This window comes from Erpetoichthys calabaricus, chromosome 2, assembly GCF_900747795.2.
Source record: "Erpetoichthys calabaricus chromosome 2, fErpCal1.3, whole genome shotgun sequence".
Classification (NCBI taxonomy): Eukaryota; Metazoa; Chordata; class Cladistia; order Polypteriformes; family Polypteridae; genus Erpetoichthys; species Erpetoichthys calabaricus.
The window spans coordinates 110,345,072-110,365,521 of NC_041395.2; the positions used below are offsets into that span (position 1 = coordinate 110,345,072).

The 20,450-nt window shown below is 39.1% G+C and overlaps 1 protein-coding gene across 1 annotated transcript in view; it reads right to left on the reverse strand.

Moving 5' to 3' along the window:
- Positions 1 to 656: 656 nt before the first annotated feature.
- Positions 657 to 20,450, reverse strand: part of pcbd1 (pterin-4 alpha-carbinolamine dehydratase/dimerization cofactor of hepatocyte nuclear factor 1 alpha) — a 39,814-nt gene continuing 20,020 nt past the window's right edge. The window contains exons 2-4 of the mRNA XM_028794354.2: positions 6,247 to 6,378; positions 5,148 to 5,228; positions 657 to 992 (exon numbers count right to left, since the gene is read on the reverse strand). Coding sequence (XP_028650187.1) covers positions 900 to 992; positions 5,148 to 5,228; positions 6,247 to 6,378 — 306 coding nt within the window. The 3' untranslated portion in view covers positions 657 to 899. The remainder of the gene's footprint in view (positions 993 to 5,147; positions 5,229 to 6,246; positions 6,379 to 20,450) is intronic.

Below are 20,450 nucleotides of genomic sequence, written 5' to 3' on the forward strand. Positions count from 1 at the left end.
AGCGCCTTAGCGTCCCAGAGTCAAACCCAGTGGCTTCCCAGAGTCAGTAGGTGGCGCCCAAACAACACAACCTGTAAACTAAACTTCAGGTCACAATACAACCGCCGCCCGAACGCGCACACCACCGCATATAAAACCTTCAGGTCACAATACAACCGCTGCCCGGACACGATCGCGCACACCACCGCATATACAACCTTCGTTTAGTAATGTTTACAGTAATTCAGTATTAAAAGTAAGTTGAATTATGATTCCTAACAGTAAATGACTTCCACCTAACGACACAGCCACAGAAAAACAAAAACGAGACCGCACGGATAAAAACAATAAACGAAGGCGCCTACAACGTGCTTCTGAAACACCAGATGCAAAATATATTTATTTAATTAAATGAAAACTTTACCAGGACGCTCCCACCCTCCATCATTTTTCATTCCTCCAAAGATAGAAAGTGATTGCCATTCTTGCATTTGCGATTCTTTAGAGAATCAGGGGTTTACTGGTTATGTAGAACATAGAGTATAGAAGAAGATCAATAAATCAGTCAGTAGTCAAACACATATTATTGTGCAGGGGTTTTAAGTCAAAAGAGTGTTTGAGTTAACTTTTGTTAGATTAAACTGATTAAATAAAATACATACAGGAAAACTACAATGTCTTGCATGACCTACCAAAACCATTTTATTTTTACCAGTTTACACTTCACAAAAAATAAAGGCAGTTTGCTTTCAGTTTTAATCCTAAAAAGGTGAAAGAATGCTTTATTTTAAAAATGTTTGAGATGTGAATTCTACTGTCCTCCACACATATTCATCACACTTTTGATTTGGATGCTGTGATTGATTTTGTAATAAAGATTAAATTCTTCTTGTTCTTTTCCATCTGGTATTAGCTTTTGGTTAAAAAGGAACAACCTGTTCAATGAAGTCCGCCAGAGCCACATCCCTGTGGGAAAGTCCTCCACAATCATGAGTGCTTAAAGTTATGTGCACCTGAAAAGAACATAATATGTTACTCAACATGGCAGCATATTCATAATTCTTAAAATAAATACTGTACATTTCATTGGACTCTAATGTCACCATTCTGTGACACTATGATTAGTGAGTATGTTTGTGTGTGTGTGTGTGTGTGTGTGTGCGTGTGTGTGTGTGTGTGTGTATAAAGTACAACTACTTACATTGATTGACAATGTATACGGTCAATTATCACTTTAATATTACAAAAAGATTATTAACACAATTGCCTCTATATCTATAGAAACAGCGCTTCCAGCTGGGCTATTAGCATATATATATATATATATATATATATATATATATATATATATATATATATATATATATATATATATATATATATATTATATGTACAGTGCATCCGGAAAGTATTCACAGCACATCACTTTTTCCACATTTTGTTATGTTACAGCTTTATTCCAAAATGGATTAAATTCATTTTTTTCCTCAGAATTCTACACACAACACCCCATAATGACAACGTGAAAAAAGTTTATTTGAGGTTTTTGCACATTTATTAAAAATAAAAAAAAATTGAGAAAGCACATGTACATAAGTATTCACAGCCTTTGCCGTGAAGCTCGAAATTGAGCTCAGGTGCATCCTGTTTCCCCTGATCATCCTTGAGATGTTTCTGCAGCTTAATTGAAGTCCACTTGTGGTAAGTTCAGTTGACTGGACATGATTTGGAAAGGCACACATCTGTCTATATAAGGTCCCACAGTTGACAGTTCATGTCAGAGCACAAATCCAAGCATGAAGTCAAAGGAATTGTCTGTAGACCTCCAAGACAGGATTGTCTCGAGGCACATATCTGGGGAAGGTTACAAAAAAATTTCTGCTGCTTTGAAGGTCCCAATGAGCATAGTGGTCTCCATCATCCGTAAGTGGAAGAAGTTCGAAACCACCAGGACTCTTCCTAGAGCTGACCGGCCATCTAAACTGAGCGATCGGGGGAGAAGGGCCTTAGTTAGGGAGGTGACCAAGAACCCGATGGTCACTCTGTCAGAGCTCCAGAGTCCTCTGTGGAGGGAGAAGAACCTTCCAGAAGGACAACCATCTCTGCAGCAATCCACCAATCAGGCCTGTATGGTAGAGTGGCCAGACGGAAGCCACTCCTTAGTAAAAGGCACATGGCAGCCCGCCTGGAGTTTGCCAAAAGGCACCTGAAGGACTCTCAGATCATGAGAAAGAAAATTCTCTGGTCTGATGAGACAAAGATTGAACTCTTTGGTGTGAATGCCAGGCGTCACGTTTGGAGGAAACCTGGCACCATCCCTACAGTGAAGCATGGTGGTGGCAGCATCATGCTGTGGGGATGTTTTTCTGCGGCAGGAACTGGGAGACTAGTCAGGATAAAGGGAAAGATGACTGCAGCAATGTACAGAGACATCCTGGATGAAAACCTGCTCCAGAGCGCTCTTGACCTCATACTGGGGCGACGGTTCATCTTTCAGCAGGACAACGACCCTAAGCACACAGCCAAGATATCAAAGGAGTGGCTTCAGGACAACTCTGTGAATGTCCTTGAGTGGCCCAGCCACAGCCCAGACTTGAATCCGATTGAACATCTCTGGAGAGATCTTAAAATGGCTGTGCACCGACACTTCCCATCCAACCTGATGGAGCTTGAGAGGTGCTGCAAAGAGGAATGGGCGAAACTTGCCAGGGATAGGTGTGCCAAGCTTGTGGCATCATATTCAAAAAGACTTGAGGTCGTAATTGCTGCCAAAGGTGCATTGACAAAGTATTGAGCAAAGGCTGTGAATACTTACGTACATGTGATTTCTCAGTTTTTTTATTTTTAATTAATAAATTTGCAAAAACCACAAGTAAACTTTTTTCATGTTGTCATTATGGGGTGTTGTGTGCAGAATTCTGAGGAAAAAAATGAATTTAATCCATTTTGGAATAAGGCTGTAACATTACAAAAGGTGGAAAAAGTGATGCGCTGTGAATACTTTCCGGATGCACTGTATATGTGTGTATATATATATGTGTGTGTGTATGTATATATAATATACTGCTCAAAATAATTAAAGGAACACTCAATGAAACTTCTGGGATATTGATCTGGTCAGTTAAATAGCAGATAGATAGATAGCTATAGATAGATTGCCTGGTCGGAATGCCCTCCTGGTGGAAGGACCGGGGGCATATCCACAACTATACCTCCGCCGGGACATGAGGGGGCAGCCCCCCTGGATTGCATCAGAGCCATGGGCTTGGAGCTTGGAAGCTCAACCCTATCTATCTATCTATTGGGTGTACTTTGCACTTCTGTTGCTGTGCCTGTATGTGTCCAGGGCTGATTTTCACTAAATGTATTTATATAATATATATATATTGAGAAATTTTGATATACTTGCCAATTTTCATAGTTTCTAATGCTTGAAGTATTAGAAAAAATTAAGCTCACGAAGGTTTTAGTGTAAAATAGTAAAAATTACAGTGGTTCTCATTTTAGAGCTGGACTGTAACACCTACTCAGTTGGCTAATACCTATTAAGGCATGTTAAGTAAAACTTCTTGAGCTTAATGATGGACATCACAAAGCCAACAGGTAAGGTTTCAATATTAAAGAAATGAAAGTAACTTTGTAAAATGTACAAACAGTTAATTGCTAATGTCTTCTTTTGTATTACATATCTCTTATAACGTTTGTTAAATCAGTTTAAATAGTCTTAACTGATTGCACTGTGAGTCATAAAATACATTTATTTTGTCACTTGCTAATGGCATGGCATATTAAGACATTGAAAAAGAACCAGAAAATTTGCAAAATATTTAAATATCTCCTGTACAACATCAGGGGGAAAAATTAAATAATTTATGGTAGATTTGATGTAAACTACTGGATAAATGTTTCTGACAGATTTAAAAAGTTTGTGGACTCTGTGGTCTCAATGAATTTGTAAGTGTTGGCAATTAATTTTTATACATAATTAGAAAAAATAACTTATGAGTCATCCATCACTCTGTAGTCAGTCTGACTTAACATCACATTAAGGAGAAGGTGTTCTTTCAGTCAACATGTTTTACTGGGCTTCAGGTAATTGGCACTTGTTTCATGAAATGCTTACACTATTTTTTTCAGTTTAAAAAAAAAAAAAAACACATGTAAATAAATGCTTTGACTATGGCAAAAGGAAACCCATAGTGGCAGACAGATTCCAATGAAGCTCTTGAGTTGAAGTTTTTAATCTGTAGGTGCACTTTTGTGAAGTGAGCTCCAAGTCCCATACTGAACACAACTTATCCAGGTCAGATCATGTAGATGTGTGTAAAATGCCCGTTATCTTTCCACAAAGTAGGGATAATAGAGCCTTCATATCCCAGAACTGGGCAATCTAGTCTAATTATAATCATCACAAAATTGCATTACAGTGTATGGCATTGTGGTGCTGTAATTGCCTTATGTGATAAGGAAGTGATTTTCTTCCTCATGTTCTGTTTGTACAGTATATTTATTGAGTAAATATTTTAGGTAAAACAATTTTTAGTGTTTCTAGGTTTTTTTTTCCTTAGTGGATTGTGTAATATGGGATTCAAGTTGAATTGAAAGAGCAGTATCTTCTGCTTGTCTCCTGCAGAGCTAATATGCACAACTTCTGTTGCATAATGTCAGTGAGGGAAGACCCTTGAACTAAACTAGCAGAGAAACTTAAGATGAATCAAATCAGTGAACAATTAAGAAAACAGTAAGTGAAGGACAAAACAACAGTGCTGTCATTCTTTACGCCTAAGTTATGCTAAGTGGCTTACTGGCATTTCTTATTTTTCTTAGTGATCTGTTACTGCTTTCTGAAGTACTGCATCTCTCAAGTAAATCCTTTGGTTTACAGTTTCTGGTATTCATTTTTATTCCTGAAGCCACACTGCCTTTTTGTCTTTTTAACCTCTGAGTTTATTCAAAATGATCACATGATGAGAAATATAGCTGTAATATGTCTATATTTTTAGAAATATATTGACACTACCTATTTGTTGCTAATCTAATTCCTTACAAAAAACACTTCTTCCAAACTGCTAGTCAGTATGTGTAGGTTTATTCACTAGTATTGTGAACCATTGTATCAGATGTGAAGGAAAGAAAATAGAATATTGGTAAACACCTTTCATCAGTACCTTATTATACACATTAAACCATTCGGGGTGATGGTCCATTTTCTCTGACTGGAGAGCAACTCTAGTCATAAAACCAAATGCCTGTAAAACATTATGGGAAATAGGAAGAATGAGTTTAAAATAAGTGTAATTTCATCCTACAATTAAAATACTGTAAACAATAATTCATGCCTGAAAACAATTTAATACTGTGCAGTGGAAGTAAGCCTAGAGAATCAACGCACAGTAAACCTCCCTGCAATCATCAGAACCATTAGTCCAGTGCAGGGTCAGGAGTGGGCCAGTCTAGAAATCAGTATTGAATGTAAAGCGGGAACTTGTCCCAAGTTGAATTCTTCTTCAATCCAAGGCACACTAAGTCATATGAAATTTAGCTAGAGACACCAGTTTACACACACCTTTCATATTAAGTTTATTGTGTTGTGTATATAGTACTATGAACTTCTTATTTACATGTCCCCTCAGAATAGTAAAAGTAAGACATTACCAACATTAAAACACATTCACAAATGTTAGTGTAAAACCAGAGTAACCATAATACTAGTTTCAAAGTAAGAGCAATAAAAATGCCTTGACAACAATTTCTATGGGTGGCATGGTGGTTCTGTAGTTGGAATTGCTGCCTCACAGATTCTGAACCCTGAGTGGTGTTTGTATGATTTCTCCTTCTGTTTGGGTGTCTGTTCCACACCTCAAAAGACATGCATAAATGGTTGATGGGTGATTTTCAGCTGAGCCTCTGTTTTTAAGTGGGCTCTGTGATGAACTTCCTGCTTTGTGCACTATTTGCTTCAGTCCTTCATTTCCCTCAGTTGAATTAGGTAGGTTGAATGTTATGTTATACTTTATTTATAGATAACCAATCTTTTTCTTGTTACGTTTTAGTGAGGCTCAGTTCGTACTAATAACAAAAGTTTTTCTCTAGCCAGAGTCTCCTTTGAAAGAGAGTTTAGAATATGTTATGTATTTTTTATATGTATTTGTTAGGACTATGTGTGTGTGTGCGCATATATATAATATACACACACACACACATCTCACATCAAACCGTTTTAGTTCGTTATTCTTTCAATTCCCAGGCATTATTCTTAGCACATACCTGGTTGAAATCTTTAAATAAGAATTCCTTATATATGGCATCTCTACCTTCTACCTCAATCCAGCCAGATGCTTTCAAATTAGGGAGTAATTGTCCTCGTTCCTCTTGGTTCAGTCTGTGGACTCTTTCAGCCTGTGGTAAAAGAAAAAAAAAAGGTACTAAACATTTCTGCATAATAAGCAGGAGTTACTGTAAATTATTAAATGTATTATTCCCATTCTTACACCCATTTCATCAGATTCAGGGTTTACTAGGGAGGTAACCGCTGGAGTCTGTCCCAAAAGCAATGGGCTCAAGGTCCTCACATGACCCTCTCACACATTTTGTTATACAATAATATGTGTTTGAGTTTGATTACAGAGCATGTGTACTACTGCTCCTTAGTATCAGTCAAAGGACTTTGAGAAAAGCATTGCTTACTTGCTTCACAAGAACTTGCCTTTATGTCCTGTAGAGGTGTGGTGGGTATCCCTAGATTGAAGTGGGAGGAGAACCCAATACAGACCTGCAGAGGATAGTGGGTCCAAAAGTGCTTTTTAAAAATGATTTTCCCCTTCCCTTCCTTGTATCCTCCATTTTTATATTTGTCACAATGAATGGCTTCAGATCATTAGACAAAATGTAATATTAGGTAAAGGGAACCGGAGTAAGAAAATAACATCATTTCTAAATTGCTACTTAATCTATATAAGGTGTAATGTTATCCTACACTTTTTATTGCCCATGTGAAAAAATAAGTACCCACTTAGTAACTCCACTTACTGAACATGGCCTGACCTGGCTGTAGTCAGCCCAGTTGGATCGTCTGTACATTGACCCTTACTTTGAGCCTGAAGTCATCATCAAAAGGTTTTCCAGAACAACACTGTGTCTCGATCAATCAAAATTCCAGAAGAAAGAATTACAAAAGCGGTTGAAATGCACAGGTCAAGAAGGATTACAAAGCCATTTCCAAGGCTCGGGGACTCCACAGTGCCATGGTGAGAACCATTATCTCCAAATGGAAAACATTTGGAACAGTGTGGAAAGGCAAGCTTGCCAAAATGACCCCAAGGGCACTGTAATGACTTATTCAAGAATTCACAAAGTGACTGTGGGATTCATGGAATTGTAGCAAGGTGAAAACCTCTGCTATCCAAGAGTAATATCAGTGCTTCTGGATAATGCCCAAACCTTTTGGACTAATATATGGACAGACCATTCAAAAGTAGAACTCTTACAACAATGCAGAGGCCACTATCTCTCATGTAAAGTAACAGAGCATCTAACACTAAAAACATGCATACCTAAAGTAAAACTTGGGGAGGGCGTATGTTGGTGTGGGGATACTTTTGCTCCTGAGGTTTTGAAAGACTTTCCATTATTGGAGGAACACTGAATTCTGCACTTGACCAGAATATTCTTAAGGAGGCTCTCTGGTCATTAGTCCCTGTCCTGAAGCTGCAACGAGCATCTCAAGCTTGCAAACCTACCAGTTTTTCTGTTTCAGTGCAGCTGTGCAAAGAAGAGTGGGCTAAAATGCCTCAAAAGTAATGTGAAAGATTGACATTAACTTACAAGAAGAGTTTAGTTGTGATCATTGCTGCTACCAATCATGTACCTCAACCAAATAGTGAAATTACAGGGTAGTTACTTTTTCACATGGGTGATAGGAATGTATGATAGCTTTTTCCTGGAATAAAGAGAGTAGGGATATAAAAATTGTGTATTCATGCAGGTTTCCTTTGTCTATTATTGCATTTTATCCGAGGCCATTCATTGTGTTAAATCTGCAAGTAAAAATTGCTCATCTTAATTGTAGAAATGTCAAAAATAGAATGAAGTTACAGTATATGTAACTGCAAATACATCGCAATAAGAGAAACCAAGCTCAATCGTAGACATGAGTGAAGCATATAGTAAATTGATATAAAGATATGTGAAAAAGCAAGTACACCTCATGGAAATGGTTGACTTTTTCAAGAAAATGAACAGGCAAACATTAGATCTTATTGTACACTGTGCCTACTGGTCAAAGTGATATACTTGAACAATGGTACATAAAATTGACATGGTGTATTCAGTCTCTTAATCTAAATTAACAAAAACTCATAATTGTCACGTGAAAAATGTAAGTACACCCCTACATTTAGAACCACTGCAAATCCATAAAATTAAAATCAAGCCTTCCAGATTAGAAGCCAATGATTAGAACCTCATTTCAGAATCTGTCTAATTTAGTCCAATTTAAATTCCAAGTGTCCATGGTCTGGTGTTCCTTTGGCTATTGATGGTATAGTTTCATCATACCAAGATCAAAAGAGCTCTTGAAGGCCATGAGAAAGAAGGTTGTGGGATTCCTATGACTTTGACAAGGTACCTAAAAAGATCACCAAGTTATTCAAAATCATTCATTCCACTTTGAGGAAAATCATCTACAAGTGGTGTAGATTTGAAATGATTGCTAATTTGTCTAGGACTGGCTGGTCCAGCAACTTCAGCCCAAGAGATGACTGTTGGTGATTTGTTTTTAGTAGCAAAGAACTCCAAATGTTGGTATCAAAGTGCATGCATCTGCAATTGAAGATTGTACAAATTTAACCTATGTGTGAGGTGCACCAGGAAAAAGCCTTTGCTGTCCAAAAAAGAACATTAGAGCAAGACTTCAGTTTTCTATTAAACAGATAAACAAAGACCAGGAGCCTCATGTGTAAATTGTTGCGTACGACTGTTTCCATGCACACATCGCGATGTAGAAAAACTTGCTGTAACACACATTCTCACGCCAGCTCAATCCATTGCGTACACAAGTTTTCGGCTCAGTTTTGCAAACTGGCGGCATCCCAGCGTCAAAGCAGTGCTACTGTTCCTGTGTGGTTTCCCATTCTTTTTTTAGATTCACATCCCTGATGCGGCTTTATCAAATACACTGAAATTAACCACATATCATTTATTAGTTTAAGACATCTGCCTTAAACTAATAATCTGTAACAATATAATGGTCCATGTAATGGCCAAACTGTTCCATATACAATAGCCGCTTTAACATTTTTACTCTCAGTGCATCACTCAAGAGTATTTTAACCCACTGTATCTGAGTATGGAATCACAGCTGTACTGCAGCTGATTGGAAAGAGGATTATCGGGATACAGCATCTAGCACACGCTGCCTCAGCCATGCACACAGTCTATTTCTATTTAAACTGCTCCTATATGGCAAATGCTTCAGAGCCTTTCCTGTAGGGCCCACGGGTTCACAAAGTTTCATCCCAAGAGCTCTAAACGCACTCAATCCATCATGTCAGTCCCTCCAGGATTTCGCTGGCTTTTTTTGTGATTGTTGCGGCCTAAAATGCCTGATTTTTGCGGCAGCTTTTTCAAAAAGTTGCGGTGAAAGTTGTAATGCTTTGAGGCTTTGTTTTTTTCTATCACATTGCAAGAACAAAAGAATTTCCAGAAGTAAAAGTAAATAAACACATGTTAAGTACAGATCAAATGCAATAAAACTGGGTAAGATAAGTTACCCACTCCACTGTTACCCTCACTGGTAAAATATGTGTGAGCTTATTTGTGTATGCTCTTTCCTCTGTATCACTGACATATGACACACACACTCACACATACAATTTTAAAACATTAAGCAAAGCATGTACAGCATGTTTATCGTTTCACTTAATATTTTTATCCGAAAACATTAATTTCTCTCATACTTGCTCACACACACACATCATTTGAGACAAGCACACCTCTTTAACTTTCTAATTGTGCCTGTCTAACATTTTCCATAAACGTGCATTTTTAATCTCACCTTGTTTCTTTCAGCACTTGCATCCGATCTGGATGCAACAGCCTCTGTCATGGTCACTTGTCATGTCTGTAGTCCTCACTTTTCAGCCATTCTCTGGACATGTTGTAGCGGGGCCACATAGGTATTGTTTATAGTGTTGCACCCAGTCGCATCTCGTCTCAGCACCCCGCTTAAACTAATGTGTGTCTGTTTAAATGTCGTCCCCATAATAAGGAACTGGGAAGGGTGTTGCGGTGAGGCAGCGACCCCCTGGACACGTCAGGACTGGGATTTTACCAGTTACATCAGTAGTTGTACAGATAGCTATTATCAAACGACTGATTTATGACCTTTAAGCCCCGCCCCTCTTTGATTGATGACTTTAAGCCCCGCCCCCAAATATGAAAATATAAAAATATGAAAATATAAAAAATATGAAAATAGGATTTATGAAAATATGAAAATATAAAAATATAATTTATGTAAATATAAAACATGAAAATTTATGAAACTATAAAAATATGGATTACGTTAATATGATTTATAAGCTATAAGATATTGACTCATCGCTCTAAGTTATAAACTAATAGTAAGAAAATAAAATTGTCTAAAAACGGTATAAGATATTGACGCCCTGCTCTAAGTTATAAACTAATAATAAGAAAATAAAATCGATATAAGATATTGACTCCCTGCTCTAAGTTATAAACTAATAGTAAGAAAATAAAATTTTCTAAAATCGATATAAGATATTGACTCCCTGCTCTAAGTTATAAACTAATAGTAAGAAAATATACAATTTTCTAAAAACGGTATAAGATATTGACTCCCTGCTCTAAGTTATAAACTAATAGTAAGAAAATATACAATTTTCTAAAAACGCTATAAGATATTGACTCCCTGCTCTAAGTTCACGACACGCGTCTTTATTTTATAAGCACTTCTCTTTCCTGCATAGCCATAGCTAAAACGATATTCACTCCCCACGCTCTAAGTTATAATCTCAAGACACGCCGCTTCATTTTATAAACACTAAATTCAAAATAAACACTTATCTTTCCAGCACTTTCTAAAACGTAGCTACATATTAAGAAATATACACGGATCTTGCTTGCATGCCCGCGCACGGACGTGACTTTCTAAAAATGAAATATACACTTAGCCTAATCGTAAGACTCTTTCTAAAAACCACGGGACCTTTAGTGTGAATTTTTCAGCAGTTGAGACCCCAGGAAGCCCCCCACCACCAAGCAAATGGTTGGGAAAAAGATACTGTATTGTTAAAAGGAAGCACCCCGCCAGGCGGCACTTTGCTGGGACATTTGTCTTTAACATAGTGGCACCAATTGTAAAAGGAAGCCCTTGCTGGCAAATGGTTGGAAAAAAGATACTGTATTGTTAAAAGGAAGCACCCTGCCATGCGGCACTTTGCTGGGACATGTGTCACCAATTGTAAAGGCAGCCCCCCTGCCAAGCATCAGACGGCGGTCAATTTTAATCCGTGGGAAAAGAACCCCGCCAAACAGCAAATGGCGGTCAATTTAAATCCGTTGGGAAAAGACCCCGCCAAACAGCAAATGGTCCTTAATGCTAAATTCCTTTATTGTTTAATGAAATCGAAAAAAATCATACGATTATTAAAGAAGCCCCCGCTATTCAGAGGGTTGAAAGCTCATTAAACACTAAGCTTCTTTCCCTGTGTTCCATTTTAAATGTCAGACGTTTTCACATTTCTAGGGTTTAAGAACAAAGTTATTAAATGAAATATTTTTCCACTAACGTCTCTTATATTCACAATTCTAGGTTTTAAGAACAAAGTTATTAAATGAAATATTTTCCACTAACGTCTCTCTTATATTCACAATTCTAGGGTTTAAGAACAAAGTTATTAAATGAAATATTTTCCACTAACGTCTCTCTCTTATATTCACAATGATCTGTCGGTAAAACATAAAGGTTAATCTTATTCCTATTTGCTTAGATGTGAACCTTATAGTTGTCTGTAATAAATTTATTTCGAGTACTGGATTTAGTCTATCAACTTTAAAATACACGTGGCGTTTAGCACAACGATCTCTCGGTAAAACATAGATGTGACCCTTATTGCGGCGAGAGTTTGAATGAAGCTTATTCCCGCTACCAGGGTCTCCCCCGCCCCTTAGAGGCGGAACATCAACAACTCTGAACCTATGAGCTCTCCCCAAACACCCAAAGTGTTTCGCTCCGCCCTCCCAAGGCGGTACAGCGAACTATGCCTGCATAAAGTCTCCCGCTTTGTGTCTATTAAACACAATAACTTCCAGCAACCCAAGTTTGCGAGCTTTGTTAAAAGGTAGGCGTTTTTCGCTTTTTTCTTCCGCAATGGCTGGTATGGCAAAAAATACTTTTGTGATTGATGGTAAGTGTAGATTATCGAAATATATGTTGTTAACGACCGTCTCTTCAAACTCTTGAAATTATTTTCTTTTATAAATCCGCTTTCAAATCAGATAGTTCCAGCGACGAAGAGCAATCACCAAGCTGCCTCTCACCCGGAGGTAGTTTTTCTGCTTTTTAAATTAAAAAACTGTACCTAGTCGTAACGCACAGAGTTTATAAATGTGGTATTTTTTTCTTATTTCAGAAGGCTGTAGTTTCTGGCCGGTTGGTTGTTCAAAAAGTGAGTCAGATCTTCTTTCGGCCGTACTTTTAAATCGAAATGTAGCTTATAAGACCGCCGATTTAATAGTTTTAATGTCTTTAAGTATTTACAAACTTATTCCTTTTTAATGGTAGTCATATAGACTACCCTTTTAATGTTTTTTTGTAGTTATACAGACTAACTCTTTTATAAATCGAAATGCTGATTGTAAGACCGCACCGGTTTAATGTCTTTAAGTATGTACGTTTCATGCTAATTATTTTAATGAAAATGCACAAACTTATAAGAACGTTCTGGCTGATTACTTTTTAATGTAATTGTCTTTAAGTACGTACAAACTTAGTCTTTTATATTCTAGAATCGGAGGCTGAAGACAGCCGATTTAATGTCTTTAAGTATTTACAAACTTATTCCTTTTTAATGGTAGTCATATAGACTACCCTTTTAATGTTTTTTTGTAGTTATACAGACTAACTCTTTTATAAATCGAAATGCTGATTGTAAGACCGCACCGGTTTAATGTCTTTAAGTATGTACGTTTCATGCTAATTATTTTAATGAAAATGCACAAACTTATAAGAACGTTCTGGCTGATTACTTTTTAATGTAATTGTCTTTAAGTACGTACAAACTTAGTCTTTTATATTCTAGAATCGGAGGCTGAACTGTTTGATTCTTTAAATCTAACTAGTTCGCAATTGGAGGATTTAATAGCTTCCACAGATTGTCTTTTTGAGAATAAAAATCCTGACTCGGAAACCCGTAAGTACCACTTTCATTTGACGGATCATGTATGGGTGTGTTTTGAAGAAAATAAGGCGTTGGGGTTAAATATATACTTTTTAGCAGAATACTCGACGCCCCCAAAGAGTGGTAATTCTTCCGAAGTTTCCAGTCAGCCTATAGAATCGGCGCAAAGGCCCTCGGACAGTCTACTATTGAACATCTTATTCACGCAGCCCGGTAAGTTGAACTATTTGTGCGAGTGCATGGCCAATGTTTATTTTTAAAGAAAACTTAGTCCTGCTTGTTTTTTTTCAGAACCCGCCTCTCCAGGCTTACTTACTCAGATACTCGAGGGCTCACCGTCGTTTGCATCACAACCCGGACTTCTCACCCAAATAATCGGTGAACCTGAAAGATTTGATCCCGCTGCTAAGGCTGCTGAGTTGAAGTCTGAAATCGAACGAGTGCTGTTGATTTTTCAAAGTGCATTACCGGACCTTTTACCACTGTCTCCAGATATACGTGAAAAGGTTATTTTATTGTATGCAATTTTAGAAAACTTGTTCCCCAAATAATGTCTGACAAAAGGCGTGCCTGTGAGGACTTGGACGCTGGGAGCGGTTCTCAAAATGCTGGGTTATTGCATGACATGGTGAATGAAGTTAGTTATTCTATTCGGCCCCCAAAAATGCCTACTCCACCACCCCGATATTTTAATGAATTGGAATATATTAATTGGCAAAATCAAAACATGTTCCAAATGAATAATATAATAGCGACCATGAGAGTTCCTTCACCTGTCACCACTCCCATCGACTTTGACCAGCTTGACAGCCTTTTAGAAGCCCTACGTCCAGTAGCCACCCCCGATGAAATGCAAACATTAAATAACTTGCTAGAAAGGGTTCAGCGGTCTTTGAATGAAAATGTGAATGCTCAAACGGGTCATGGTTTAACAAACACTTTGGGTTCTGTAAATGCTGCCCCACCTGTTTCAGCACCAGCTGCTAACCCCTCTGCTCAAGTCTTGCCCCCTGCATCCTCTGCCCCCTCTGCTACAGTCTTGTCCTCTGTTGCCAAGCCTTTTGCCTCAGTCTTGCCCTCTGTGTCTACCCCCTCGGCACCCTCTGTCTCTTTTATTTCAGCTATCCCTTCTGCTACAGTCTTGCACCCTGTTTCTAGCCCTTCTGTACCCTCTGCTACAGTCTTGCACCCTGTTGCCAAGCCTTTGGCCTCTGCATCCTCTGTCTCTTTTATTTCAGCCACCCCTTCGGCCCCCTCTGTCTCTTTTACTTCAGCTACCCCTTCTGCATCCTCTGCTCCAGTCTTGACCTCTGTTTCTAGCCCTTCTGTACCCTCTGCTACAGTCATGCACCCTGTTGCCAAGCCTTTGGCCTCTGCATCCTCTGTCTCTTTTATTTCAGCCACCCCTTCGGCCCCCTCTGTCTCTTTTACTTCAGCTATCCCTTCTGCATCCTCTGCTCCAGTCTTGTCCTCTGTTTCCTCAGCCCCTATTGCCCCGCCATTTGTGGTTACCCCTTCAGTCGCGCCAGTTATGTCCGGTGGTTCTGTGGTATGTAAACCTTCACCCTCGTCTACTTTAGGCATGGCCGGGCCCTCTGTTGTCTCTAGTAACGACGGTCAGGGTGGTTTTCAGCAGATCGATAGACCTGCCTTTAATCACACTGAAATAAGACACCCCTTAAATTTCGCCAATGCCTATGAACTAGAGTCTTACGAGGAGGTGTTTAACAGTATTCATGAGACGCTGCAAAGAATTCTGGATAGTTTTTCAGGTACTTTAAATCCGCAAGATGTTGTACAGCTAGAATTGCGTGCTGATTCATTACCTATCAGCGTTTTTATACAGATGAATGGCTCTGATATTAATGTAGACGATTTTCTTCATCAGATAGAGAATCTTCTTCAGAGTCATGCGAGTGTGCTAGCGGATGAGTCTCTGATGCTAGTCACCCAGATTGTTCGGGCACCTAGCGGGGGCGCTCGTGGCTCTCGTAAGGTCTCATCTCTACTCAATCATGAAATAGTTAGAAAGAAAATGAGGCATTTAATTATTTCTTATAATTACGGGAATCAGCTCTGTTTTGCCTTTTGTCTGCTTAGCCTGATGGAGGACCGGTACATGCAAAACCCACAGTTATGCATGCGTGAAGCGTATAACCTTCAGAGCAGGGCTGGATTATCTGAGGATGAAAAAGTGTCCTTTGCGGACGTTCATAAATTTGAAAACTTGCTTGGTATTAAAATTGTTGTCTGGTATAGGTGTCTAAGAAATGAGAAATTTTTAAAATTTGAAAGCTCCCGAGGTAGAAACCCCAAAACCTATTTTATGTTTTTACACGATAACCATTACTACGGTATTTTGAATTTAAAGGGTTTTCTGGGTGTGAAATACTTGTGAGACTACTGTTACATAAGCTACCACTCCATCCTTAGTCATCGTTGTGAAGGTCACTGCAACGTCTGTTTCTCCCCAGATTGTCGTCCGATCCCTGAAGAACTTGTCAAGTGTGGTGATTGCAACCGTTACTGCCGGTCCCAATTTTGTTTTATTCAGCATACGATTCCTAAATTTAACGATAAGACCAACGATATGGAAGCGGCCTGTGACACGGCAAAAATGTGTCCCCTGTGTTACAAAACTTACACAGTGAATGCCGCCTCAAAACCCCATAAATGTCGGCCCAAGGAATGCAGGGTTTGTAAAGCAAAAATTGAAAATGATGCAGAAAACCATCAGTGCTTTATAGAAACTTTGAAGTCTGAGGATCGTTGTGAGAAATATGTATTTTATGATTTTGAAAGTAGACAAGAAACGGGTGTGCACATTCCTATTTACATATACTGTAAGTCCTTGCGGGGTAAATCCTGGTTCTGGGCGGGTGAAGATTGTGTACAGCAGTTCTTTGCCAGATACCGTCACCCCAAGTATCAAGGCTATACCTTCATAGCTCACAATTCAAAAGGTTACGATGGGTACTTTTTAATGAAGTATTTGCTTGAAAATGGTGTGAACCCTAGTGTTACTACTCAAGGAAATAAGCTGATGTGTTTCACAGATGATGGTTATCAATTACGTTTTATAGATTCTTTGAATTTTTTAACAATGAAATTGAGTGCCATGCCTAAAGCCATGGGGTTTGAAGCCGCAAAAGGTTATTTCCCCCACTTCTTCAATACGGCTGAAAATCAGAATTATATCGGCCCCTACCCTGAACCTGAATGCTACGGTGTTCAGAGCATGATGACCAAAGAAAAAGAAGAATTTTTTACCTGGTACGACAGTGTCAAGCATGGTGTTTTTAATTTTAAAGAGGAGATGGCTTTTTATTGTAAAAATGATGTCGAAATTCTTAGAACAGCGTGCATTAAATTCAGAGACGAGGTCATCAAAATTGGCAATATTGACCCGTTTCAATGCATGACCCTGGCATCTCTATGTATGGCCATGTACAGGCAAAACTGTATGCCTCCAAAGTCTGTCGGCATCATTCCTTCTGACCATTACAGTAGTAGTCAGAAAAACTATTCGAACGCATCTATTCAATGGTTATTGTATCTCTGTGAAACAGAAAAATTGAACATCCGACACGCTCTAAACCTTGGGGAAGTAAAGAAGGGTTCCTTTTATCTTGACGGCTACGCCGTAGTTAAAGGTATTCCAACTGCCTTTGAATTTGCCGGTTGTTTTTATCACGGCTGTCCGGAATGTTATGATTTTAACAGTACCCATCCTTTAACCGGTATGACTTGTGCAGTTATGTACCAAAAGTTTATGAGAAAATTGGAAATACTTAGGTCTAAATTTAATTTAGATGTGCATGTGCTCTGGGAGCATGATTGGGAGACGATGAAAAAACAAGACCTCAGGTTACAAACTTTCTTAAAACACTGTGATTTCCCTCAGCGTATACAACCGAGGGACTCGTTGTTCGGCGGCCGTACCAACGCCATAAAATTGTATCACAAGGCAGTGGGGCCCGAACAGATTCACTATTATGATTTCACCAGCTTGTACCCGTTTGTGAATAAAACAAAAATGTACCCGGTCGGTCACCCCACTATTATTTTTCAGCAGTTTGGCGATCTCAGGCAGTATTTTGGATTAATTAAAGCCACCGTCCAGCCTCCACGCGGTCTCAATTTTCCAGTTCTGCCTCTCAGGTTTTGTGGGAAATTAATGTTCACCCTCTGTCGCACCTGCGCGGAGACAGAAGCTCAGACTGTGGACTGTCGTCACACAGAGGATGAGAGAGCTTTAACCGGTACTTGGTGCAGTGTGGAAATAGCAAAGGCCGTTGACAAAGGGTATAAAGTTTCAAAAGTATACGAGATTTGGCATTACCCCGAACATACTTCTGAGTTATTCTCAGACTATATCAAACTTCATCTAAAAGGCAAGCAGGAGGCCTCGGGCTACCCTGCTTGGTGTACGGATGAGGCTTCCCGAGACCGTTATATTTTAGATTATTATCACAAGGAAGGTGTGCAATTGGACCGCGATAACATCGCCGTAAATCCGGCTAAGAGACAAATTTCAAAGTTGTTTTTAAATTCTCTTTGGGGTAAATTTGGGCAAAAACCTCTCCATCTCACTACTAGCTTAGTCAAGGACGGGGAGGAATTCTTGCAATATATTTTCTCCAAACAGTATAATGTTTCTTATTTTGAATTTATCGGCGATGAGATTGCTCAAATACAGTGGAAGTACACCGATGAAAAGTATACCCTACCTGGTAGCGTTAATGTTGTCATTGCTGCTTTCACCACGGCCTATGCCCGGTTAGAGTTGTACGATTTACTGGACAGTCTGGGAGAAAGGGTATTGTACCACGACACCGACTCGGTCATTTTTACTTCTCAGCCTGGTCAGTACAATCCTCCTCTGGGTGACTATTTAGGAGAGCTCACCAGTGAGTTAAATCCTGGTGATTATATTACTGAATTTGCTTCAGGCGGTCCAAAGACGTACGGTTATAAAACGGCACAAGGCAAAACATGTATGAAGGTAAAAGGTATAACCATCAATCACGAAACCGGTAAAATTATAAACCTCGAGTCACTAACCAATCTAGTTCAGAATTTTGTGACGTCTCATGAAGCCCCTCCTCAAGAGTTACTGGTTCACGGTAAGCGGATCCATCGAAATAAAAAACGTTTCACTTTAGAAAACCGACCACTCAGGAAGAAATTCAGAGTGGTGTATAACAAGAGGGTTCTCTTAAAAGATTACAACACAAGACCTTATGGCTACTAAAAGAGATTTTGACGCACGCCTTCAACACCCCTTCGCTAAAATTATCTCGGGGCCCTCTTGTTCCGGTAAATCCTATTATGTGAAAAAATTATTGGAACATTCGAACCACGTCGTGTCTCATCCTTTTCAAAATATAATTTGGTTTTATAGTTGCTGGCAGAAAATGTACGACGAGCTATCGGCTAAATTTCAGCAATTAAAATTTATTGAGGGACTCCCAAAGTCTTTATGCGACGACGAACTTCTCCCTCCTGAGAAAATAAATTTGGTCATTATAGATGATCTGATGGAATCGGCTAGCGAAAGCCAGGAAATAGAAAAGGCTTTCACAAAATATACTCATCATCGGAATCTGTCTATCATTTACTTGGTTCAAAATTTATTCTTTCAAGGAAAGAAAAGCCGAACGATTAATCTTAACGCCAATTACATTACTCTTTTTAAAAACCCCAGGGACAAATTGCAGATTACTACCTTGGCCCGCCAAATGTATCCGAGGCGTGTTAAGTTCTTTTTGGAAGCTTTCGAAGATGCTACAAAACTACCGTACGGCTATCTCTTAGTGGATTTAAAGGCACAGACCCCAGACGAACTGCGTTTAAGAACAGGTCTGTTTCCGCCCGATTGGCCGGTCGTGTACACCGTTAAAAGATAAAAGAAGCTGTTCTGAGTCCCCGTTACATATTCTGTCAGCATGTCGGCCAGAATAAGCAGAAACCTACAGCCTCTCAAGGCCTTACTCCGTTGCTCTTGTCGCCGCCGTAAAATTCTTATAAACGCCTCTTCTGACGATTTAATTAATGCTTTGTCCGAAATAGCCTGTAATACTTTAAAAGGTAATATACCTCTTTCGCCCAAACAGTTTAAGCTAATCAAGAAGCATAAAACATCTGTCAGAAAAATAAGTGACAGAAAACTAACCTTAAAAAAGAAGAAAGCTATTCTGAACCAGAAAGGAGGCTTTTTGGGTGCTCTTTTAAGCGTCGCCGTGCCATTCATATCCAGTTTATTAGCTTCTAGAGCATAAACATGGAATACGCTCAAAAAATGTATTTGGTCCCGCAGCAACAGATGTCTCTTTTTCAGCAAAAGAGCGCTAACCCGAACGACCTCTTGAGTGCCACAGAAACTGAACTGGACAAAGAAATGAGAAACATCCTGCAACGCTGTGATATAGGGGCTGACGAGAAGGTGAAGCTTTACACTTCTATCTTGCAGAGATATCTGACTCTAGTTAAAAAGGCCGATAAAGAAACTAGCAGTCTGGCGCTCGTATTACCAAAAGAAGAAAATGGCGAGGGGGGCCCTGGAGCAGTCATGGTGTCTGAGGACAAGGTTTGGCAAGAGGTTTTGAGAAGCGCGCCTGTAAAAGCAAAGAAAAATGTTGAATTTGTTTTACATAAAATGTCCGTCAATCCCCATCACGCGTTTTGGAATAATCGTGGAGAGCTATTGTTAGAGGGTAAACCTTTGGTCGGATCCAACATGGTGGATTTGGTCCGTAATCTGACCGCTTCTCATACAATACCTGAACATAGGAGACCGCGGGGGTGGAAGGAATTTGTAAACGCCATGGCCGGTTTGAACATTCCATTTTCTGTCGTACCTAATGATGAAACGAGAGAACTCCTTGAAAGTTTTAAGCCACCCGCAGCCCCCCACCCTGCTCATCATACAGAAGATACCCCCTACCGACTGAAACCGAGAAAAAAAAGACTGGAATGGATCGCTTATTAATTTGTAAAATGATTTGTTTATTAAATACAATTTTATCTCATTACAGAGTGTCGTCA